Consider the following 26,153-nt stretch of genomic DNA (forward strand, 5'->3'; position numbering starts at 1 on the left):
TATCATATCATATGCTCAGCTGCATAAAAAGCTCATAACTACTTAGGTACCTAATTCTTTACTACGCTCTGTGTATGTAATGTCTCTTTGACGGATTTGAACATATGAGTTGCAACTGGATTCGTCTGTCGTGGGAGTGACTTATTAAATAATTTCAATAAGTTATCCACGAAAAAAAGGAAGTACATATTATTTCCATTATTCAATTTATTCTATAAAATGGAACATAAAACTAATTTCATTTAAATTAAATATCTAAACGATGTGAAATAAAATAAAAACATTCAATATTAAACTAAATATCTTAAGATTTACATTTCAATTTAAAACATTTTTATTCGTTTATTTTGCAATACCATCAATTGGCTTTGTCTACTAGTATGAGAGAATTTATAAGAACTATTTTACGAAAATTTAAAAGGTAAATATCTTTAAGGAAACATGGGGGTCACCGTCCTCGCCGAACCAGTCGCTTGCGATGAAGGGCTCGACGTGTAAATTAACCCACAGACACAGAGCCCACTGAGTTTCTCTCCGGATCCTCTCAGTGGGTCGCGTGTGCGATCCGGATGTAGATTCTGCGAAGCACTGCTCTTGCTAGGGCCAGTGTTAGTAACGTCCTCAGGTTAGAGCCCCGTGAGCTCACCTACTCGTCCGGAGAATCTAGTATGCCCCCCGAGGTTACTAGAACAGGTAGGAAAAAAAAAGTAGACAGCATTTTTTCCAGTTCCAGACATTGCCAATGTCGATGACGGAGGTTACACTCAGTATTAGGCGGATCGTGTATTCGCCAGCCTTTAGAAGCAATAAAAACTTAAAAAGGGATGATGATAGAATATTACGAGTCATGCTGTAATAATAACATTGCATTGGTAATTGTATTTGAGCAAATTAGTTGATAAAGTGAGTAATTAGTTTATACTGAACACGTATCGACACAAGATATTAAATATCTATATACTTAATTTTAACTATACATATATATATTTATGCCAATATCCCGTTAACAGTATACTTAGGACTATACATTTCTTTATTGTGACCTTCAACCTACACATTGCAATAGAGGTTAGTGTAATTTCTCTTTAGCAGTGACACTACCGCTGAAAAATCGGATAATCAATACAACAATCAATCTTAAAATCGCTATTAACACAAGAATTGCTACTAAAATCGCGGCTGCAACGTCTAGCAACAAATATTGGTGGAGCGGCAAGTCTCTTGCGGGTGAGTGGAGGGGAGCTCGGTGTCCCCAACGGATGACCCTTTCTGTCCAATAGACGGCCGTGTCCAGCGGGTCGGCTTGTCGGTCGCTCCAAATATTCGACGCTCTTCGTGCGCTCAATCGCATTCTGAAAATAATTTAAACTTTCTTTGTGACGTAGTTGCTTCACTACATAGTATAAAACAAAGTCGCTTTCTCTGTCCCTATATCCCTATGTGTGCTTAAATCTTTAAAACTACGCAACGGATTTTTATGCGGTTTTTTTTAAAAGATAGAGTGACTGAAGAGGAAAGTTTATATGTATAATAACATCCATTAGATAGTGGAGAAATCAATAATAAATTACAGTTTCCGAAGCGAAGCGAGGGTAGGTCGCGTTAGTAGAATATAAATTATGTTTTATTAAGCTGCTGCCAATTGGCATGTAGGTATCTCGCCCTGAGTGACGTTATTAAATTTATTATGTAAAATCGTGTGATAGGTTGATTGTGCATGTTTTTTTATTTCACTTTTTATTGCATACAGTTCAATGAACTCCCGGCCTACCGGCTGTCAATTGGCTACCGAAACCCATATAATATGTAGGTACTACATAATATATCAAAGAATGAACCCATCCCTTTGAGATCGAGATCTATGTCTTAATTGCTCGGTAGTTACACTTATTACAATTCTTGCGGGTTGAATTTTTATTACACCATATTAGTCCTTCATCGTTGAATTCGTTCGCGAATATGAGTTAGGTACGTATTTCATTAGAGGAATTGCTACCTGTCTGCTGGATTCCAACATCGGCACAATCGCATCGCTCGACATTTATCTATAGTTCATCATGCGTCTTAACCTTTACACCACGACGCCTTCATATTTGAAACATAATTAATATATAGTTTTACTAATTTATCGTTCATTAACCGTATTCCGTACTATAAAATCAAAATTTATGATAAAATTGGACTTACTCAGGAGATAGCACGCTTTGCAGTCCATCCAGAAACGTCTTCTCCGAGAGATCAGCATAAGACACCACCTTACCGAACCCTATCTTTTCAGCTTGAGCGCCGTTCAGGTGCTGGTCTCCGAAGAACGGTATCACCAGCATGGGCTTGCCGGCTGAGATTGATTCGGTCATGCCCAAAAGTCCTCCGTGGCCAACGAACGCAATTATTTTGGAATGCTCTGCGGATAATTTAAATGATTTTTACGTAATTACACATATCTATACTATATATGTATAAATCTACAGTGGTTTTTACGGATGTTCCGTTATAACTACTGAAGCATGCATCCGATTGACTTGAAACTTGGTATCCATGTAGAAAATACATGTACTTAATGGATAGGCTAATATTTATATGAGTGTTGGACTCCCCAATAGTTATAACAATAAATAATAAGGTTAATTTTAAATGGCCAGCGAAGCGGGTGAGTACGGCTAGTATTTTATAAGTTTAGTGTTTATATGGATACCGTATAGCTTCAACCTATGAAGTATTTGAAAAAAAAAACTTCGACCAAATGCAATATGAACTGTGTGCTTGGTGCGAGTTTTTTACCGCAAATGTAGGGGCGCTGTTCAATTCTATACAAATTTGAGTTAACTTTTACGCGATCGAGAAGTTAAAAAACTCGCAGTAAGCACACTGAACCCAGATATAAACAAATTAGACTAGAATAAATAGATACATAGGTACATAGATAGATTTGAAAAGCGAGTTTCCTCAATTACTTAGGTACTATGAAAATGAACAACATCCTGAATAATTTGCTAAAATACTACTAGCTAGACATTATGTATGTAATCACGAGCGAGAGGTTTTTTACGCGACTCGATACTTTATGCACGTGAAGGTGTGCCGTATAGATAATATGTTTTTTAAATAATAATACTAGATGAGGCCCCTGCTTCTGATTCATCGAAATAAATTATAAGAATCTATTGAAATCGGAGCTCATTAATACATACTAGCCGCGCAGAGTATTAAGAAAGTGTCGATAAATTATTACTTAATGGCGCATAGAGAGGTTTTTTAATACGCTTTTATTAGCTTCAGACGTATGTATGTTTGTAGTTAATTGTAACGGATTCTTTGAACATGATTTTGACCCCCTTCAAAACTTTGGATTAACTCGAAATTTGGTATACTTATTAAGGACCGATGACAATTCAATATTTAAAAAAATATTGAAAAAATTTAAATTCAACTAAAAAATGAAAAAAAAAGAAATTAAACTAAAAATTTTTAGTTGGATTTTCTATAAAAGCGTTTTTTTTTGTTTTTTTTTTTTTAAATATTATTTATTTTACATATATACCTACGTATCCTGCTTTGGGTTCTCTTGTACAAAGAAAATTAAATCGAATATGAAATTGCAACAATATTAATTTTTACTGTATAAAATAGAACTAGAACAGCCTCGGAATTCGTTGGGTATTGACGCAGCAATAGATATTTTAAGGACGGTGTGAGCAAGGTAGTTGGCATAATCTCGCTATTTCTGTTACACGGCTGAACTTTACTAGCAGTGACGTCACAAACTGCAGTAGGTACATAATTAATCTTTATTCTTGACGATTAATCCAAACTCATTTTCGACTGTTTTTTTTTCTTAAAATTTGAGCAGGTAATCGACGCTCTATTTATGTCAATGATTTTTTTTTAATCAGCCTCTTTCTTCCGAGAAGCAGTCAAGTGAAATCATAGCTTTATAAGTGGATAAGCTGTTGAACAATAAATAGGACCTTCAAAAAATTTGGGACGGAACTTGAGAAGAGGGCCAATAAAAAAACTCATATCCTTTTTAATTAATTTAATTTGATATTCTGTAGATATTGTAGCATATTTTAGTTTATAACTGTATATATGTTTAGTTTATAATTGTATATTTTAGTACTTTAGCGTAGATAGTATGGAGTTGGAGGCGGGAACGGATCCCCCGGATCCGAATATTACTGAGGAGACAACTGATACGACTAACTCAAGGTTTAGCCAACCAATATTTTTCTGTGATGAGTTCGACCTTTCCAACGTATCTGAATTTGTCAACGTTAAATCGAAGAAATCCCAAAAAAAGAAACAACTTGTTAATTCTTTTAAACCAAAGATCTCGGACAAACAACTTTCGTTGCGCCCGCTGCAGCAGGCTTTGGCGGGAAATCTTGCAAATAACGTAAATAAGCTTATAGTGCCTCCTCGCCAAATTGTACAGACCTCACCAAAGCCTACTTCAGCGAGTCCTTCTATGACACCATCCGAGACCCCAATGGCTGACTCTGTTTACAGAAAAAAATACACTGAACAGGATCCTGGTCCATATATGGTCCATGTTACTTTAATCTCAGATTCTAATAGTACTACATCACTGCACCCACTTAAATTTGGAAATTTTCTAAAGAAAAGCAATCTTGGTAATATCTTACAGGATGGAATTAAACGAGTAGGTCGTAATCGCCTGGCAATAACTTTTAAAACACATAGTGATGCCAATATTTTCATATCCAACATGTCTATGAATCCATTGTATAATGTAGTGATTCCTACATATAATATATGTAAAATGGGTTTGATAAAGGGTATCCCTCAGGAGTGGACTCATGAGGACATTGTAGACAATCTGCAAATCCCAGAAGGCTATGGACAAATTATCAAATCTCGTAGATTAAACAGGAAGTCTGTCAACTCAGATGGAACTTCATGGATTCCTACTCAAACTGTGGTCTTGACTTTTGACGGACAGTCTCTTCCCTCTAGAGTGTATTCCTTTTTTTCAAGTATTCCAGTTGAACAGTATATTTATCCAACGGTACAATGTTTCAATTGTTGTCGCTTTGGACACACTCGTGTTCAATGCAGGAGCAAACCTAGATGTAATAAATGTGCTGGAGAGCACAGCGGACTGGCTTGTAATACTGAGACTTTTTCTTGTGTTAACTGTAGAGGTGAACATATGGCTACAAACAAATCTTGCCCTGAGTTTAGTAGACAAACAAATATTAAAAAACATATGTCTCAAAACCCCATTTCATACCAAGAAGCCTCTAAATTGTTTCCTATTGTAAAGAAATCATATTCGCAAATAACATCATCTATTCCACTATCTGCCCAAAGTTTAAATGATGTAGATAGTTCAAATTCTGTCTCTTACAAAAAAACTGTTATAAAGAAGCCTAAACAGGCATCTATTTTAAATAAGGGTTATGACAAATCAGAATATAAATCATTGATCCGCAGCATTTCATTTGATGAGTCTCAAGGTAAAGTAGGTTCCGCTTTGCAATCCAACAAAGAAAAGGATACACAGTTGCCATCTTCTGACACACTAAATAAATTGTTATCCACACTTATAAATATTATTGCTAATTCAGAACTACCAGAACACGTTGCTCTTTCACTTATAAATAATATTTCACTATCAATTTTCAATATTTTTAAATATGGACAGAGTCCTCCAGTGGAACTGTAAAAGCATAGTTCCTAAAAAACATGAAATTATATCTTTAATTAATTCACATAATATTTTTTTACTAGCCATATCAGAAACTTGGTTAGTTCCAGGTTCCAATTTCCGTATGGCCGGTTTTAATATTCTCAGACATGATAGACATGATGGGTATGGTGGCACAGCCCTTTTAATTCGTAATAATCACAGATTTTCTTCTTTGCCAATTCCAGCTTTTAACTCGGATATTTTACAAGGAGTGGGTGCCCGAGTAGGTGAGGTAACATATCTATCTGTGTACATTTCAGAAAAGGATTTATCTGTTCTGCCTATACTAGACAAAATCATTCAATCATTACCCAAACCAATAGTAGTTCTAGGGGATTTCAACGCTCACCACTTCTTATGGGGAGCACCCAACGATGATGGCATGGGAAATGGCTTAATGGAGATAATAAATGATCATAATCTTTGTGTTCTGAATGATGGGTCCCCCACTCGTCGCCCAGTTCCGGGTCAAGCCCCAAGTTATGTTGATATAACACTTAGTTCAGCCAGTTTGTCTTCACTGTTAAACTGGGAATGTTTAACGCTGTCCTGTGGCAGTGATCATTATCCCTTATTAATTTCCTTGCCCTCTGGTAAAACAGGCACTTTTAATCCACTACCGCCGTTATTTAAGTTCAGATTAAATAACTATGATTGGGAACTGTTTAGTCAAGAAGTCGAATCGAAAATTATGTCCCTTCCAAGTTTATCTACTCTTGATGATTATAACAACATAAACAAGGCGTATGATAACCTTATTACGGCATACTTAGCAGCTGCAGATAAACATATCCCCAAAAAGAATGTTGCCCATAAGAAAATATCTTCTCCCCCATGGTGGGACAAAGAATGTACAGAAGCTGTCAATAAAAGAAATGATGCAGAAAAACTTAATAAGCAATGTTTGACCATGCATAGTTATTTATTTTATAAAAATGTTGAAGCGGCCACTAAAAGGCTTCTTCGGAAAAAGAAAAAAGAGGGATGGAAAAGATTTTGTTCCAAGCTTTCGCCTGATTCGCCATCCTCCCTAATCTGGAAAAATATAAGAATGTTTAGATCTTCTTTTATAGCCCCATCTAGAAATTATACATCGCAAGAATGGATTAATCCTTTTTTGGACAATATCGCACCCACTATGGTTCCTAAGTTTGACCAATTGCCTTATACATACTCTTATATATCAGATAACTCTAATATTAATAATAACTTAGCGTGTTCATTTTCTTTGCCGGAACTTCAATTAGTATTGAACCGGTTATCAGACTCCACTCCAGGATGTGATGGTATTCCTTACTCTTTCTTAATTAATTCAAAACCCTATCATATTTACTGAATTTAATTAATTCTATAATAGACACTGGTATAATACCTTCTTCCTGGAAACATCAAATTATAATACCTATATTAAAGCCTAACAAAGATTCAAATAATCCTTTATCTTATAGACCTGTAGCGTTATCATCTGTTTTGGTAAAATTAGCAGAACATTTAATTAAACAAAGATTTGAGTGGTACGTAGAACATAACAATCTTTTGCCTTGCTCTCAATATGGGTTCAGAAGAGGTAAAGGTGTGTCCGATAGCCATGCCATTTTTGCAACAGACATTTTTTTGTCTTTTTCGAAATCTGAATCGGTTGTAGGAGCCTTTTTAGATATTCAAAGCGCGTATGATAATGTAAACTTAATTAAATTAAAAGAAAAAATGTCGGATTTAAAATTACCATTAAAATTTATTGATTTCATTTTTAATTTATATACTGGAAGGACTATTTCTTTACATATACCTGGTTTTGAGGACAAAATAAGAAAAATTTGGAAAGGTATCCCTCAGGGTTCTGTTCTAAGTCCTCTATTATATGACATTTATACTTTCGATCTCCATTTGAGTGTTGATCCTTCCTGTTCCATCTTACAATATGCAGATGATGTCTTAGTTTACTCTGCTAACCGTGATATTAAAATAGCAGCGGAAACTCTTAACGATTCATTAAACAAGTTATCATTGTGGCTCTCTGCCCAAAATCTTTCGTTATCTAAATCTAAAAGTCTCATAGTTGTTTTACGCGGAAAAGAAAAGTTCCCACCGTAAATATTTCTGTTGATGGAGAACGAATACCAGTGGTTAAAGAGGCGAAATTTCTTGGTCGCATTTTTGATTCTAGTATGAACGGTAACGCTCATATCAACGACATTGTAAGAAAATGTGAGAAAAACATAAATATTATGAGAGCTGTAAGTGGCGTTTGGTGGGGGTCTCATCCTGGTGTACTTAGGTTAATGTATAATGCTTTGGTACGTAGTATATTAGACTTTGGCTCCATAACTTTTTGTCTTGAAAACAAACAACCTCTACATAAATTAGATTTATTACAACATAAAAGTCTCAGGATCGTTATTGGAGCCATGAATAGTACTCCAATAAATGCTTTACAAATAGAATGTTCTGAACCGCCGCTATCTTTGCGTAGACAATACCTTTCTGATAGATTTATATTTAAAATTCAACAATATCATGGACACCCCTTAATTTTGAAACTACAAAATCTTTGTGAAGTTATTAATGGACGAAATGCTTTCTGGCGTAACAGGAAAATCCCTTACTTAGTTTCTAGCTATAGAAGATTTTTAGAACTACGTTGTTCAATTCATAAATTTCAATGCCACTCAACTTTTTCATATGATTACGAGACTTTAATGTTTGTACCCGATATCAAGTTATCAATAGATATCCAAAAAGGATCAAGCTCGGCAAACTCAAAATTAGCCTCCTTTATTAAAAACTTAGAACCTAAATCGGAGGATTTCTATACTGACGCGTCTAAATCCGTTTCCTCGGATGAAAAAAGCGTAGGAGCTGCTTTCTTAAGACTCTCGTCAGGTCATTTTCGTCTTTATAAATATCCACATCTTTCTTCAAACTTTGTTGGAGAAGGCATGGCTGTCCTTGAATGTGTCAAATATATAATTTGCAATAAAATAGAGAATTCATATATATTTTCTGATTCATTGAGCTTTCTTCAGTCTCTTTTATCAAATCCATTTAAAAAGAAACCTCCTTGTCCGCTTTCTCTTGAGGTAAAACTTAAATTAAAAGAATGTCATGATTCAAATTTACGAGTCACATTAGCATGGATTCCTGGCCATTCGGGCATCCAAGGAAATGAATTGGTAGATTATTTAGCTGCTATGGCCGCAAGGCAGGGTAATACATATATTGACAAAGTGTATACTCAAGACCTACTAGAAAAGCCTCGGGAGTATCTTTTAAAAGATTGGAACTCCGAGTGGGAAAAGTCTTGTTTATCAAAAGGTGGACGATATCGTCGTCTTCATATCAAAATTAATTTAAAACCTTGGTTTTCTAAGTTTAATTTCCCAAAAAAAGTAACATCTACCATATCGAGATTAAGATTTGGCCATTGTAGTTTACCCAGTCATTTATCGAGAATTGGTGTCGTTGACTCAGATGCTTGTGAACATTGCAATACCAATGGAAACATCGAACATACATTATTTGAATGTGTCAAATACAAATCCAAACCACTTTATGAATTCCTTATAAAATTTCGTGCTCCTCTCCCTTGTGACTCCTACACTATACTTTCCTTTGTTGATTTCAAATATACTAAAGCTCTTATTTCTTTTCTAACCTTCCATAATATTTTATTATAATATCTTTTCTTCTTTACATTACTATATTTTACTATATGTATATATTGCCCTAGTTCCTCCTATACCGCCTATTTCTAAAGTCCCTGCTCCTATCCCTCTACACTGGAATATCATGGCAACTTGACATTTCAAGATGAAGTTACTATGTCGCCTTTGGCTGACTCGACTCTGGCTAAAATAAGCTTCCGAATGAAGTTTGATCGCCATATTGAAGAAAAAAAAAAAAAAAAACAATAAATAGACTTCGACATCATGCGTAACAGTATTTATTTACCCGACTTGAGCAAAGAAGTAGATATACTTTGTTAATTCCTTTGGGTATTTAAGATGTTCATGAATCGGAAGTCTGCTGATCTTCATCAGTGTAACATGAGCGTCGCGGATGTTTTGTCTTTAACGCTAGTACCTACACGGATAAAACTGAAATCCGCTTTGTAAACATCGAATACCTGCCTACAACGAGTGGTTAACTACTAAGAATGTATTCGAGAAATTTTGATTTATAATGATTAGGGTGAACGATGATTTTTATGTCAGTAGTTAACCGTCTGTTGGTTTTTTTTTTTCCTACCTATACAGATAGCCTTGAGAGGCTATTTCAGTTTCGCCCTAACGTTTGTAGGTGAGCTCGCGGGGCTCAACCGGAGAGTTGCTAACACTTACCCTAGCAAGAGCAGTGCTTCGCAGAATCTACCACCGGATCGGAAATGCGACCCACTGAGAAGATCCGGCGAGAAACTCAGTGGGCTGTGTCTATGGGTTAGTTCGCTTGTCGAGCCCTTCGTCGCAAGCGACGGGTTCGACGAGGACGGTGACCGGAATCGTCTGTTGGGTACTATGCTTGCGAACGTCTAAACATTGCAAGGATGTTTATACTTACTTATATGGCTTTATGATTATCTAATCGAAAAAGTATTTTTTTATTATTATTACGTTCAACATAAGTTGTACTCACGTAACAGATCATATTGGGGAATCCACTTCACTTTCAGTACGTTTCCTACAAGGGTGCCTTCCTCAGCGCTATCTTCATATTTCCAGATAACTCTCTGCTTCAGTTTGGAAAGAGTTTTCATTATAATATCCTCCTTGTACTTGGGTAACGTAGATGTCTTGATTAAGGACCCAAAACTAAATAAAACTACACCGTGTTCAGACTCGTTTAAGAAACGTTCGAAGAACTGAAAAACAAAAGAAAAGCAGTATGTTAATACTAATTGATTTGATAGTTTTTTTTTTGGGCAGACGCACTCACAGCTTCCTAGTACTGGAGCCTATAGACACGACCAGATTGTGACCACTCTTTTACCCACAGACACAGCCCACTGAGTTTCTCGCCGGATCTTCTCAGTGGGTCGCGTTTCCGACCCGGTGGTAGATTCTGCGAAGCACTGCTCTTGCTATGGTCAGTGTTAGCAACTCTCCGGTTTGAGCCCCGTGAGCTCACCTACACACGCTAGGGTAAGCTGAAATAGTCTCTCAAGGCTATCAGCATAGGAATAAAAAAATAATAAAAAAAGACCTTGAAGCACAAGGTCTCTCACTCTTCAAACCGGAATGCTTGATTGTTTCACGGCAGAAATAGGCAGCAGGTACCCACAGTAATACGCATGTTTTTATTTTTCCAGCTTTGCTTTTACGTTACGAAACTTGGTCGGTCAGTAGTCAAAGCTACTAATGGCAATTGGCAAAGACAAATGTATTATTTTTAATTATTCGATTAGTATTTAGATCTCTTACAGAAGAAGGGCGATGACTCCGCTGAACAATAAAACATTCAGCATTCATCATTCAGTTATTATTAAGTCTCGTATTAATTCTATAAATATTACAGAATGCAATGACATCGCGTCTGTACTTATTGCTTTTATTAAGGTCAATAACCTAGCTACCGGCGACCGATTTTCCGATATTAACGAATTGAACTGTATTGTCTATTTTCTATTTGCCTTTTATATGCCGATAATAATATGTAAATAGTATGTAGGTATGTATGTATCGCAACCTCATTTAAATAAGGTTAAGTATAGGGATATTAAGAATCGATTACTAGTTACAGAAGTTAATCTGTGGTACAGGCGACGACAATCTTGCTTGGACAGGTTCATTGACACTTGATCGTTAACAATTTGAAACATGTATTTATTTGAAAATACAATCCATGCATAGTTTTATTTATTTATTGTTTATATGGGTGGACGAGCTCACAGCCCACCTGGTGTTAAGTGGTTACTGGAGCCCATAGACATCTACAACGTTAATGCGCCACCCACCTTGAGATATAAGTTCTAAGGTCTCAAGTATAGTTACAACGACTGCCCCACCCTTCAAACCGAAACGCATTACTGCTTCACGGCAGAAGTAGGCAGGGGGGTGGCGGACTCACAAGAGGTCCTACCACCAGTAATTACACAAATTATAATTTTGCGGGTTTGATTTTTATTACACGATGTTATTCCTTCACCGTGGAAGTTAATCGTGAACATTTTGTTGAGTACCTACGTATATCATTAGAAAATTATTATTATTATTTAAAATATAATATCCAAATATTACTAAACAACAAATGTTGAATATTTTGACGTGTGTGTGTGGCCTCACCATACGGTTTACTTAGTCTGCCATTAGAACAATAATGTTGATAGTGATTTTCTTGATTTTTCGTATCACTGACTAAGCTTATTAAATACCGTTTGAAAGCTTTCGCTGCTCCATTAAGCGGGACCGTTGCGGAAAATAAATAAAAACATTTACCGTTCAAAGCTCTATACAGTCATGGTCAATTTAAAAAATTCAAGATCACTGTTAATTACGGTTGTTAGAGATCTTTACATTATTATTACGTAGTTTTAATATCATTACAGAATTATCGAAGATTTTATCACTAAATACTGAATTGGTACAGTTTTATTTTAGTAGAAATTATGGACAGCTTAGCTTAAACCAACGTATGTGAATTACCAAATTCGTCCGAACAACAATCCATAGACAAAACTATAATAGATTAATGCGCCATTTTCTTTAGGACTTGGCACAGCAGTATCAGTTAGATTGGAAGAATATCAATTCTACTCGTGAAATTATAGTGTATGATTTCTCCGCGGGCTTCACAATAGATTGTTATGATAAGTGAGAATTATTATAGATACTTGGTGTTCGATTTCTGTGTGTACTTGCGTACTTGTTCTTTATGTATTCCGATTTAAGCAATAAAAAAGAAAAAAAAGATAATTTGTATTGAGCGCTTGGATGTAGGTACTAGTTAGTATTCATTTTTGTATTTCTGATATGCATAACATACGAGAAAACCCGTTTTTTCGGGCCGGGGCCGAACCTCCTACGAGGTCACCGCGCCTAGGGGGAGCGCGTGGTATGTGGAACTGGTCCGCGGCTGCGATCCGCGAGCCGGGACGTTTTCAGGACCCTACCCACTAAACGACTCCCCTGCACTCTTCGTCCATGCGTCCGATGTCATCTGAGGCCAGAACCCGGATGAGATAAGGGGGTTACCGCGGTCAACACTACAACCAGACGGCGCAGCTCACCCCAAGGACGCACCGACGACGCGGAACCTTCAAGACGAGTCGAAGGTTCTGAAACGTCAGTTGTCTCGGGACGGCAGCCCGTCAGGCCGCCCAGACGGTGCCACTGGTTTCCCGGAAGACCCCGCTGGATCAGAACCAGCCAGGACGCGTTACACCGCCAACCGGTTGGTCTTTTATTTTATTTCTCCGTGGCAGCGCGCTAGTGCTGGTAGCGCGCCGCGCGGCCTCAACCCCTTCAGGTCGCCCCTTTACCTTCACCGGGGGGAAGCCGCCACCTACAGGGATAGGAGAAAACCCTAGCTTTTTATCTGGGTCGTGTAAAAATATATTTAATAGACTAAGTACATAGTTCTCAGTACGGTTTATAGTTTTATTCATTTCCCGATACTATACGGCTATTTCAAATGCTTGAACATATACATAAATATTATATTAATATGTACAAATTTCGAATTACTTATAATTTTAACCATCACGGACAACTAATGTTTTATTTTTAAATGCTGTTAAATAATTAATATTTTCTTGAAATACCACATGAAGCGCAAGTTCTGAGTAAACTGAAGGCTGATAGAATTTTAATAAGCTTTGTCACATTGTTCTTAGTTGTTCATTTAGTGAAGTTCAACGCCTGTCTGTAGCTGTCTGTCTGTAAGTCTGTAACTGTCTGTCTGTAAGTCTGTAACTGTCTGTCTGTAAGTCTGTAACTGTCATGTCACCACTACAACCGTTGTGAAATCTCCCTCGTGAAAAAATAAAAAATCATGTGTCAAGTTTTATGTCATTGTTTGTTTGTTTGTTTGGATTGTAGTTTAATATAATGTGTATTATCGATGTCGTAGATTGTCAGAGAAGTTCACTTACCACTATCACATAACTATTAAGTAACAAAATTTGTGGAGTCTTTTAGATTGTGTGTCCCATAGGAACACCACCACCCATCTTGAGACACAAGGTCCAAGCCTCAACTGTCTAATATGTTGTTGCTAAGAGAATCAGCAGCTTATCTTCAGCTGCAATTGTTACGAATAATGTCTTAAAGAATGCATATTGTTCAAGATTATTAGTCGTTAAAAAGTCAATTTTACTAACTATTGTTGTCGACTAGTGAGGATGTCGCGTCACCTTGACTGTAATCGAGTTTGTGAGCGAGTGTTCACTCACGTGTAAGTTAAAGTTATAAATAAATTATTGTTGGCAGAGCGTAATGTGGAACGCATACATCGGTTCTATCATTCGAGTTACTACCCCCAGCCTTGTATTCTTCAAACGAGTCTTATGGAGAGTATTAAGCGGTAGGCAGCGGCTTGGCTCTGCCCCTGGCATTGCTGAAGTCCATGGGCGACGGTAACCACTCACCATCAGGTGGGCCGTATGCCCGTCTGCCTACAAAGGCAATAAAAAAAAAGCCCTATAAATAATGCCGTATTATACTGAAAAGTTCTGTTAGTACCCAAGAATGCCGGTGCATATATTCTTCAAGAAGTTTGCGAACAAAGCTTGAATTGAGGAATGCCAGGAAAGCAGTGACGTCTATAAGTTGTACAAAAAGACTAGATTTTCTAGTATTTCTTAGATCTCTACGACTCGGTACTTAAAATGAGGTAACGCAGAATAGCTGTACCGAAGATTCTTTCGCAAAGCAGCTGCCCTTGAGTCGTTAGGTCTCCTCCGAAGATGGTCGGGAGCCCGTGTTCGCTCACCTATCCTGGTGAAACTGGTAAGGCCTTCGGGCTACCAGTAATCCTTCTTTCAAAAAAAAGCTGTACTGCCAGTAAATCATACAAAACTAACGCTTTTAGTGCATTTTACAAATTGGTAGATAATAAAATAAAGACAGTATTGAGTTTTATCGACATGTTGTCCGTCCGCTGAAAGGATACCTTCCTGACGCAAACTCTCTTGCCTTACTAACAAATGATTATTATTGAAATATGAAATAATAGAATAAAATTTGGTGTTAGATAGATCGCAGTCTTTTCGCGGCCAGACAGTATTATTCGAACATAGACAGGAGATTAAACAGTGGTCCCGACACGCTTAGTCTCGCTTCGCCTGTATGAATCAGTCTGAATGTTCTGGAAACATACAAATTAATTTCTCTTACTTTTTATTGGGTGATAAATACGACAGATCGCGTTGCTTAGGCGATGAAGATGGATTTTTTTAGGGATCTCCCTTAAAGAAGCAGTTTAATTTCAATTTTTAATATTAGACATCTTATGATAAGATTTCTAAAACTTATTTTTCCAGTCAATAGTAAATGAGCACGTGTCGTTCCGGGATGTTAAAATCAAACAGATTCTCTCATTAAAGAGTTTTTGAAGATCGAAATGTCATAGTATCGTGTAGGACATTAGAATCTTATTTCATTTTGTTTGTTTTATTTAGTACCTACTACAATAACGTCACTCGGTTTTTTTTAAACTACATATAATTATATCAATCGTGTGTAGAACTTCTAAAAAACAAGACTTCATAATGAAACAGGAAAGACGAAACGTATTGGTGCTGACTAATGTATCGGGAAATTCAATACTCATTTATGTGGTTACTGGCACATGAGGAACTTAACAAAACGTAAAATAAAAAGAAAAAAGAAAAAATGTGTGCAATTCACACGTGGTAGAAGTGAAACCTTACAAAATTAAAATACAAGTATCCTAAACGTCTTAAGTTTAAGTAAAATTTTGTCATTAGTAAATAATTGTAAGGTAGCGCCCTCTGTGAATTGATATTTTAATTTCACGTATAATCCTAAATTAAAATTCACTACAAGAGCTTTCATACACACGTTAGTATTAAAAAATCTCACAGATGGCGCTGTATTAAATAGTATGTATATTTCTGTCTCATTCTTTGTTGCATCCGGTTTGAAATCACAACGATTCTAAAGAAGTTTTCACTTCAAAAAGTTTTTATATAAAATCTTTCAACTCATATCACGTCGTATGTGTTTTATCGGTACCTGTACGTGTTCATAGCGCATCTGGTGTTAAGCAGTGGTCGCAGCCCGTAAAAATAACAACGTAAACGCGCCACCGATACGAGACGTCTCAAAAGGTCTTATCGTCATTAGTAATATTTATTTGTGTTAACATATTACAATGATGCTTTGCTTTATCATTAACAGATGTAAATAACATTATTTATATAGTACTTACACATATTACGTTGAAGTGATTAATAATACATTTAATATACCTATGTAATTGCTATATTGTACTCGCATTGATATGGTTTTTATTGTCCTTATAGGTAGAAGAGGCCGAGAAGGGGTTCCGATCGATGGTACAGAAGAAAGTAACGATAGCGAGTAAAAGAAAATTAACGAAATTCTACCCTAGTATATATTAAATCGCATGTAATAACGATATTATTATGGATTGGAAATAAATGGGTTTTATTATTATTATTTTTGTATTGTGTTTTTCGAAATACTTAAGATATTTCGGTATAATGAATATCACGGGCCTATGCCAAGTGAGCTTCATTTTCTACTTGCAGAATATTTAAGTCTTCCTGCAAGAATTGACGGACTATACGGCATGTGTTTAATATTGCGGCTTTTTTCATGGTCATGTACGTGTTCTCTGCTATGTCTAATATTTTTAAAGATTGGAGTAGGTGTTTAGGTATAACGCCTGTACTGGATAGCACCAGTGGTACAATGTAGACTTTGTTAATTTTCCAGGTTCTTATTATTATTATTATAGGTAGAAGAACATACGGCACGCCTGATTGCGACTGGTAACCGTAGTCGTGGACGTGAGTAATGTCAGAGGCAGAACCAAACTGCTGTGTATTCTCCACAAGCCTCGTTTGAAGAAGGACATGTCATAGCGCTCGCGAAACACCGTGGACTGGACACACTTGATTCTGGATGGTGCATAGCAGAAAATAACTCTGGAAACGCACTGTGGATGAACGCGTGGTTCTAGATAATTATGGATGAACTATTCTCCGGTTTCGGATGACAATGTCGCGGTCATGACTGACGCGGTGGTTGCGAGAATGAGTCGTAAAAGTACTTATAGTTATATCTACAGCTCGCTAAAACCGCACAAAATTCTATATAAACATATTTGTTTTTCTATTTCCTAGTTCGAATAAATATGACACAAATGGTATGCACGTAAATAAAAATAATAATAAAAACTGAATATGGGTCTTCTGCGATACAGGTTGAGCTTGACAGACTAGAAAACGGTATTTGTAAATTTGTTCGAGATTAAATATTGTTATTCTTATTGTGAACGAACGTGATGTGAGTCCAACGCGTGTACTACTTCCTCTCCTACTTATTTTCTATCTATTTCTTCTGTCTATTTTTTTTTATCTATTTTCTATCTATTCTATTTTCTATCCTACTTATTTTTATTGTGGAGAAATAACGCTGTTTCGAAAAGGAGGATAACTTTTAGACAACGTTACTGAGTCTTCGATCGTAAGCATAGCATAATGACATTCAAGCTCTGATGAGTTCAGAATCTACTCAACAATTAGTCCAACAAAAAATAATTTCATACCCGCAACAGCTTTTATTTATAACTGTATTTATACTATTATGACTTCTGTCTTCAGTTTGATATTAACTTTACTGCAAATATCGTGAAAAAATCAGTTCTGGTAACGGCCTAACCTGAGTAAGGCGTCAGTATTCGCGAGCATAGCTATCACAACTTTACCAAATAGCCCTGTGATAAATTTTGCAGGCTTAGATAATAATACATTCCTTGTAATCTTCGTTCAATTACAATAAATAATAAATAGCTGGGAACTAATCACGGTCATCCGGCCCCAATTTAGGATTATAGACTTAATGAGGAGGTACAAATACCTCCCGATCGGATCCTCCCGATCCACTAACGGTGCTTTCAGGTACCCCAAGCACCGGTCATCGCTCTCGTCGAACCCGTCGCTTGCGACGAAGGGCTCGGCGAGTAAATTAACCCACAGACACAGTCTACAGAGTTTCTCGCCGGATCTCCTCATTGGGTCGCGTTTCCGATCCGGTGGTAGATTCTGCGAAGCACTGCTCTTGCTAGGGTCAGTGTCAGCAACGACGTCGGAGACCCGTGAGCTCATCTACTAGTTCGTTGAATCTAGAATCCCCTCGAGGTTACTAGAATAGGTAGGAGAAAAAAGAAGGAGGAGGTGTCATGGGTACTAGAGACTTATAAAATGCTTCTATGTAATTAAATATATACATAGATAATAAACACCCAGCCAAACACTAAAGAAACCTGTTCATCACACAATGTTTTCCCGAAGTGGGGATCGAACCCACGACCCACGGTGCAACATTTAGGGGCACTAACCACTACACCACGAATCAGCAATTAAACTACCGCGTCTTTGGTATTTACCTTGCTTACATTACTTGTATTTTTGTATCACACTGCATCGTAATATAACTTTGTGCTTAGAGTCTATAATACTCACTTCTGGTATGGGCTTTCTTTTGTGATCCAAATGCATGCCACCCACTTCTACTACACCGGGCAATAAAGGTCTGACACCATTGAAACTGTGGTGCACGTTAACAAACATTAATGTCGTATTCCTCGCTAATTCTTCGAGGTCAACGATCTTTCTACCGTAATGGTTCTCAATTATTTCTTTCTCCTTCAATTGGATCGCGTAACGAAACCACAGCTTGTAGTAAATATTTAAAACTGTATTCTTCAATCTTTGCACGAACGACATAGGGGTAGTAAAGGCAGAAGTGACTATAGGTACGTATGATGGATTATCTGATACCCCAATACGACTCGGAGACCAATCCATTAACGAGCTTGATAATAAGGCTATAATTGGCGCTTTCTGATCGTATATATGTGCCAGGCCCAGCATACAGTCACTATTGAAATTCTCCACTAAAATGACATCGTAATCCTGCTTCAAGATTCGTGCCAAAGGGTCAAAGCCAACTAATTTGGAACACACATCCACGGCCAAATAAGAGAGTGGCTGCAACGCTGTCAATTCTTCATAAATTTTATCCAGTCCCGTCATCTTGAGTATGGAGTTCGAGCTTTCATACCACGACAAATCAATCGTTTCAACTCCTAATTTGGCTAAGCTCTCGAGGCTGATGTTCGTGTAATTTGCTGGGGGATTTTTGACGGGAAAAAATGATACTACAGTAACATGGTGGCCTTTCTCCGCCAGTCTTCTCAATAAAGGGTCGAATACCATTTGATGGCTTTTGCCTGTGTGCGGGAAAAGGCCTAATATTTTCGCGGACGAGACTGCGTGTGCGATCAGCACGATGCACGCGATGTGAGCTCGCATGGCGATGCGTTCCCCACTGAGTTTACTGAAGCACTGATTATAAAGCTAACAGCACTGTTTGTATCTCGGCTGGTCTTGGAAGTACATTCACGAGAAGATACCTACGCTCCGGTCACAAAGTGATCGACTACTGGGCGACGCGACGTTTATTTTCAGCTTGTATATTATTACGTGATTAATGCGTGTAGGTACAGTTACGTATCGCAATAGTCACATCTTATTCTATTGTAACGTGGTTTTCTAAAAATAGGCTATTTATTTTAAACATTCGTATGTGTATTTATTTGTATGTAATTTATTCATAATTCATATTCATATTTATTCATAAAAAGTTACACTTTCATTTAAGTCATGCCGAGTATGGTATGTAAGTAAGTTAATGTATATATATGTATATATATATATAATGTATGTATGTAAGTATGTTCGATTGGTATTATCTCTGCGACTCATTCGAGAGCAGCTTCGGGCTTCGAGACAGTGCAAGTTTTCAATTATTTTTTTTTAAATGTGGTTTGTGTTTTGTTTAGAAAAAACGTATACCCGTACTTACCTATTTCTGCCGTGAAGCAGTAATGCGTTTCGGTTTGAAGGGTGGGTCAGCCGTCGTAATTATATTGAGACCTTAGGACTCATATCTCACGGTGGTTGGCGGCGTTTACGTTGTAGATGTCTATGGGTTCCGGTGTCCACTTAACACCAGGTGGGCTGTGAGCTCGTCCACCCATCTATGAAATAAAAATAAAATAAAATAAACCTGCGTATATTTTTAATACCACAAGATGTTATTCCTTCATCGTGGAAGTCATTCGTGAATTAAATAATTCATTCGTGAGTGAAGGATGTATTTTATTAGAAAAATTGGTATCTGTCTGCGATATTTGAATACGAGTACTCACATCAGGCTCGTTATCTTTTAGGATACGACGAATTTATCAGTATCAGGAGTCGACGAAGTCCGAAGTAAATTTGGAAAGATGCCATAAACAAATATTCATATCAATTAAGTCAAGTCATTGCACATCCACGAGTGTACATATAGTGATTTACGTTTGATACCGACTTAGTCAATATTACGTATTTTAAAATACTGATGAAACATATCATATTATATTGCAGTCTGTAACCTACTTATCTGGCCGGGTTATAAGTTCTGTCGCGAACACTTCATATAATAATTAATTAACACGTTTTACGAATGAAAACAAACGTAATTGAATGTAGATTTAAATTTTGTTATTCCATCCGTACTTTCTGATTTACGTATATAAAAAGGTCCTAAATCCTAAATCATTACATTACATATATAAAAATAGGGCCAATTCCCATATATAATTTGATTAATTATTTACCTGATTATTTAATTTTTAACTATTTTCTTTTAATATTAATAATTAATTGATATGAGTCAACTGTAAGAGAGAGAGATAGAGAGACAGAGAACTCAATATATCCTAATACATGTCTCACTCAGTCTCATGCGCGTGGATAATGCCCTCGCGCTCTTACCCACAGATATAATAAATTGAATTTAGGGGATGATTGGCCCTTTAAAGTGTCTGCAAAGCAATTCGGCCGACGGAAAGTGTCTGGGAGTATTGGCGACTTATTTTTAAGGATATTGCCTAAAATATACGTAAAAACCAGCTTTCAGAAAATACGTGAAGTAGGTCATGATTTTATGTACCTTGAGTACCTGATACCTGAAAATTGGCCGTCTAAGCAAGGTAGCAGGTAGGCATGCGTTCTTAGTACATACTAACACTACGCAATCGGCCACATTTCATTCGTCAGAAAATACGTGACGTCTGGGGGCCCTGGGATCTTGGACTACAAGTTTGTTAACTTGCCCGTAGATTCGGTTTTCTCCTTGCCGTAACGAGACGTCGTGTCGAGCAACGCTAACATCTTGTTTGACAAACACCCCCATACACGTTCAAATTTGTTTGTCAAACACGCCGTCAATCAAATTTCCATCAAACACGTCAGACACGTAGACTGTTTGACAAACGCGTCAAACAAAGCTGCATAGTACTGCATACTGTCAAATAATTTGAAAAACACGTAAAATTTGACAAACAATTTGATCGTTTACGAGCTTTAGATCCTATAGGTCATTCGTATCTTGTCGAATTTAAAATTTAATTAAAGCGTACAAATTGAATATGTAGGTACTTTATGGGTAAGTAGTACGTTTACCGTATAACGTTCGAAAATGTAGGGTAGTCAGAGGTAAGGCGGTGTTGTTTACAGCTTGAAGCCAAACGTTATCGCCTCAAACTACAAATTCAAGAATCGGAATTGCGACCCACTGAGAAGATCCTACGAGGAACTCAGCGGGCAGATGCTATTAGCTAAGTAGCCCGGCGAATTATACGAAGCGCTCGACGAGTACGTCGACTTGTGAAATCCTAGCGTTAGATTCAAAAGTTAACAATAAATGTAAATGAATAGAGTGGGTCGATTGTAATTAAGCCACACATGAGCCGGATCAGGGGCATAACTCGCGGCAGCCATAAGGCCTTACATCGCTGTATCCGACGCGGATTTTAAGTGTTTCGTGGTGTGTTCAAAGTCCAAATTGTTGTTCCTCATGAACCACAGCGCCCCGACGGCTATCCTGCAGAAACAGGACTGAAGTGATTGAAGGGATTCAATGTGGGTGCGATCCGCATGAGCGAAAAGACTTGCATAGCTCATAATGGGACGGAGCCCAGTCCTGCTCCCTGTTGATTGTCTCTGTTGATGTTAATCTCTGAGCTTAGCAAGCTGTTCGTCTCACTCTTAAGTCAACTAATTTAGCGCCCTTCTGATCTGTCATATTTTGCATTAATGTAAAGTTTGCTAGTGTAACGATTTAAATGAATAAGCAAGACGATAAAGTTGCAGAAGTATAATAATCATAATTGGCGTTTAACGTAGCATAATCTATGGGCTGTACTCCTTTGGTGTAGACAAAAAACCTTTGAATAATATCATCTTCTTAAGCTGGCACGACAATTTTATTATCAGTAGAATATCCGTTTAAATGATTATGACCGGTATTCTAAATTAAAACTAAACAGGAATAAGATAAAGAAAGTTCCAACTAAACATTATAATATATAACGTAATAAATTGTGATACACTTAGAATATAATAAGTAATGTAAGTAACACTTCTGGGAAAATTAGTTATGTAGTGAAACAGTATTTGAGTTTATATCACAAAATAACGGTCGAAACGTTTTTGATAAATCATTTTGAGTCTAAGCTATTTTAAGTACTTTTGAAGTCGAAACCAGGATAGTATTACTTTAATTTACGAAGAAAATAACACTCATATGACCCCCATATTAATTGATTTCAAATTGAGATAGGTCCACGATGTTAATAGTATTATTTTTAGCTATGTATTTGTTGTATGTATTCAGTTTAGATTAATGTATACTTGTTTAATATATACAGTCAAACCTGGGTAAGTGAGAACTGGATAAGTGAGAAAACTCTATAAGTGAGAGTAATAGCCAGGACCCGTCATTTTAAGCTCCCAAAACCTCTATTAGCGAGAAACAGAAACCTCTGTAAGAGAGAGTCGTTTTCCCCTCATGGACCTCCATAAGTGAGACAGCTATACTATACCTCTATAAGCGACAGTCGAGCTTTATTTATTTATATTATTTAGGAGGAACAAATGAAAAAACAAATTACAAATTGAACATCTGCTATTTTATGAATCATTTTTAACTTTCGTGGAACTTCCTACCATTGTTTTTGTATTGTTTTCTCGTCAATATTGAATATTCTATTTCGTGGAACTAAATAACGTTGTTATTTTATCGTATGCTTTTCGAATGGACACGTGTGCCTGTGTACCGTCCTGTTTGTCGAACTTACTCAGTTTATCGTTAATCAATTGCGAAGGAAAGTTCTGTTCTGCATCATGTCAAAACGGAAAATTAAAGTACTGTCATTAAGTGATAAACTTAAAATAGTTAATGCGTTTGAATCCGGAAAATCGCGAAATGAAGTTCAGAGGGTGCATTAAGGAGAAACTCGGGTTAGTGAGAAACCTCTATAAGCGAGAATAAGATTGTGCTCCCTTGAACTCTCGCTTATCCAGGTTTGACTGTATCTCCTATTCGGTTTCAGGTTTGGTTGTATCACACACCCTGTATTTGTTGCATTTACAAATAATTTATCACGGAAGAATCCGTAGGACACCTTATCGGCCATTTACACGTTTCCAATGCACAAACAAGTAGGTACATTTGTTTGTTTGCTCGGTGCGGTCGTGCTTTATTTGTCTGATCTAGTTGAAACTCTGTATCTTTAAAATGTATTTTGCGCTGCTCAGATAAAATTGTTGTACCTATAAGTCTCAAAGAATTTGGTATAGTAATTATATCAATCAGCTGGGTTGTGAGCTCGTCCAACGATATCTATATATATATATATATATATATATAGATACGAACAGCAATTCATTTATTTATATATATATATATATATATAGTTAGTCTCGCTAAAACTCGAGAACGGCTGGACCGATTTGGCTAATTGTGGTGTTCAATTATTCGTTCGGAAGTCCAGAGAAGGTTTAAAAGTTAGATAAATATGAAAATGATCAGAATTATATAAAAATAACAATTTTGTTTTTCCTTTGATGTGTCCCCCGTCGGTCTTTTATTTATCGATTGAGGCACTACGAAGTCTGCCGGGTCAGCTAGTAAGCAATAAAAATAATACCTACCTTAACAATAGCATATCAGATAAGTCAAAGCGTAATACATAGGAAATATAATAGATGCTTCAATAATTAAGTTCATTCGCTTACTTGTGATATAGGTCTCCTTGTTTTATCCAAGTGCATGCCGCCTACTTCCACGATACCAGGGATTAAAGGTCGAACACCGTTCAAACTGTGGTGCGTGTTCACTAACATCAAAGACACATTCTTCGCCAGCTCTTGAAGATCGGGTATCTTTCTACCGAAATGTTCCTCAATTATTTTTTGTTCTTTAAGCTGAATCGCGTATCGGAACCAGACTTTGAAATATACATTAAGCACGGCGTTCTCTAATCTTTGTAGGAATGTCATTGGGGTGGTAAATATTGAACTGACAATTGGCACGTATGACGGATTATCCGTTACTCCAAATCGGTCCGGAGCCCAGTACATTGCAGTGCTCGACGACAGATAAACTATAGGCGCTTTCTGTCCATAAACATGTGCGAGACCTAGCATGGAGTCGCTGTTGAAATTTTCCATTAATATCACGTCGTATTCTTTCTCAAGTACTTCTGACAAAGGCTTAAAACCCACTAGCTTCGAGCACGTATCTAAAGCGAAGTCTGCCAACGCGTGAATTTCACTAATGTGTGATCGAATTCTGTCCAATCCAGCAAATCGAAGAAAAACGCTGTCTCTCTTATAGATTGACAAGTTAATACTCTCCACTCTGAGTTCGGTGAGTGCTTCCAGGCTGACCGCTTTGTAATGTTCCGGTGGATCGTTCAAGGGAAAGAATGTTACGGCGGTGACATCGTGTCCTCTCTCAGCCAATCTTCGTAACAAAGGATCGTATGCCATTTGATGACTTTTTCCAGTATGAGGGAATAGACCGAGAATTCTAGCCGGCAACACATCTTTTATAAACACGAGCAGAATGTAATGAAATGGCACGGCACGCATAGCGAACTGCGAAGCTCGGAATGATTAGATAAACTGTGTGTAAAATTATATAAAAACGTTAATGCGTAAGAGTGAAGCATCGCGATTTTTTTGTTGGCACACGCGCTGACAAGACAGCGATATTTTCGACACGAATGTTTTCCGTGTATGTGTATTATCTATGTTCCGTGTACTGTAAAATTCAATGAAACGGTAGGTACATAATAAAGGTAGCTATGTAGGTATTATGTAACATCATTTAGTAAATAACATATTTTCTTCATAACAAAAGAGAAGTCAAATGCCATGACGTAACGTTTATGACAGATTTTTTTACTGGTGGTAGGACCTTTTATGAGTCCGCGCGGGTAGGTACCACCGCCTTACCTATTTCTACCGTGAAGCAGTAATGCGTTTCGGTCTGAAGGGTAACGCAACCGTTGTAACTATATTGATATCTTAGAACTTATATCTCAAGGTGGGTGGCGCATTTATGTTGTAGATGTCTATGGGCTCCAGTAACCACTTAACACCAGGTGGGCTGTGATCTCGTCCCCCCATCTAAGCAATAAAAAAAATATCAAGTTTCCATGTTTTGAGGCGTCCATGACCTAATTGACCCGATGCAATATTTAGAATTTATTTATTTATTTATTATTAACATAGAAGTAGAAACACAAGTATAATGTGCATCTGTGCTTGAACTAGGTGATAAAACCTGTATCTCAAGCAGCAGTGCTCCTCGTACAAAGAATACAACAGCTTTACTTCTGATACACAGAAACAGAAAGTTAATAGACAAGAAATACACTGAAATTCATGGTTTACATAAAAGTGACAAAATGTAAGCTTGAAAATATAAAAATTAACAAAAAAATATTGAAATGAATGTATTACTCTGTGTGTAATGAGTCTGAGCATGAGTGAGTGTAAGAGGGTGTGTGTGGGTGAAGTCAAAAATATTAAAAGTTATTTAACAAATTTTCAGTGTCCTCATAGTTAAAATTAAGCAACCAATTGAATATAGAAGTTCTGCATTTCTTACTATTTAGGGGATATATATTAAGTTGTTTATTAATTTTATTATAAAGAGTGGGACCCAAGTAGCAAAAGAACCTATGGATAAATTGAGTTTTAAATCGGATGGTTCTACAGACATTATGATTACGTCGCCTCTGTACTAAATTAGGGTTGTAAAAACAAATGGAATGTTGTTTCAAATTCGTGATGTTCTAATATTAGTAATGATTGATTGCATTGTTGGCTCGC

The 26,153-nt window shown here is 36.9% G+C and overlaps 2 protein-coding genes and 2 long non-coding RNA genes across 5 annotated transcripts; 2 read left to right on the plus strand and 2 right to left on the minus strand.

The window, feature by feature from the left end:
- Window positions 1–189: 189 nt before the first annotated feature.
- UGT46A2 (UDP-glycosyltransferase UGT46A2) lies at window positions 190–25,081 on the minus strand. Of its 2 annotated transcripts, none has more exons than XM_089732082.1 (4): window positions 24,048–25,081; window positions 10,346–10,571; window positions 2,188–2,404; window positions 190–1,352 (listed from the first exon to the last, which is right to left on the minus strand). In XM_089732082.1, exons 1-4 carry the CDS (start codon window positions 24,903–24,905, stop codon window positions 1,070–1,072), a joined length of 1,584 nt encoding a protein of 527 aa, XP_089588208.1. In that variant the 5' UTR covers window positions 24,906–25,081; the 3' UTR covers window positions 190–1,069. The 2 variants fall into 2 exon arrangements, with proteins under 2 accessions (XP_089588208.1, XP_089588209.1); XM_089732083.1 differs by lacking the exon at window positions 24,048–25,081 and adding an exon at window positions 18,381–19,365.
- On the plus strand, window positions 4,029–5,884 carry LOC149501740 (uncharacterized). The gene has a single exon (XM_089732084.1). The coding sequence runs from the start codon at window positions 4,136–4,138 to the stop codon at window positions 5,687–5,689; it is 1,554 nt and encodes a 517-aa protein (XP_089588210.1). The 5' UTR covers window positions 4,029–4,135; the 3' UTR covers window positions 5,690–5,884.
- Window positions 15,810–16,342, plus strand: LOC149501741 (uncharacterized). Its single transcript, XR_016324032.1, has 2 exons — window positions 15,810–15,998; window positions 16,194–16,342. It is a non-coding gene; the product is annotated as an uncharacterized LOC149501741 (long non-coding RNA).
- LOC149501742 (uncharacterized) lies at window positions 22,669–23,396 on the minus strand. Its single transcript, XR_016324031.1, has 2 exons — window positions 22,853–23,396; window positions 22,669–22,790 (listed from the first exon to the last, which is right to left on the minus strand). It is a non-coding gene; the product is annotated as an uncharacterized LOC149501742 (long non-coding RNA).
- Window positions 25,082–26,153: the final 1,072 nt, after the last annotated feature.

Source organism: Bombyx mandarina, chromosome 12 (genome assembly GCF_030267445.1).
Source record: "Bombyx mandarina strain Sakado chromosome 12, ASM3026744v2".
NCBI lineage: Eukaryota > Metazoa > Arthropoda > Insecta > Lepidoptera > Bombycidae > Bombyx > Bombyx mandarina.

Bases quoted from the DNA above. Each gene is read 5' to 3' on its own strand.
- UGT46A2 (XM_089732082.1), bottom strand. From the start codon at position 24,905: ATGCGTGCCGTGCCATTTCATTACATTCTGCTCGTGTTTATAAAAGAT. The intron at 2,405-10,345 runs GTGAGTACAACT...AATTATCCGCAG, and splicing joins TCCCCAATATGATCTGTTAC to AGCATTCCAAAATAATTGCG. The intron at 1,353-2,187 runs GTAAGTCCAATT...AATTATTTTCAG, and splicing joins CAAAGCGTGCTATCTCCTGA to AATGCGATTGAGCGCACGAA.
- LOC149501740 (XM_089732084.1), top strand. From the start codon at position 4,136: ATGGAGTTGGAGGCGGGAACGGATCCCCCGGATCCGAATATTACTGAG.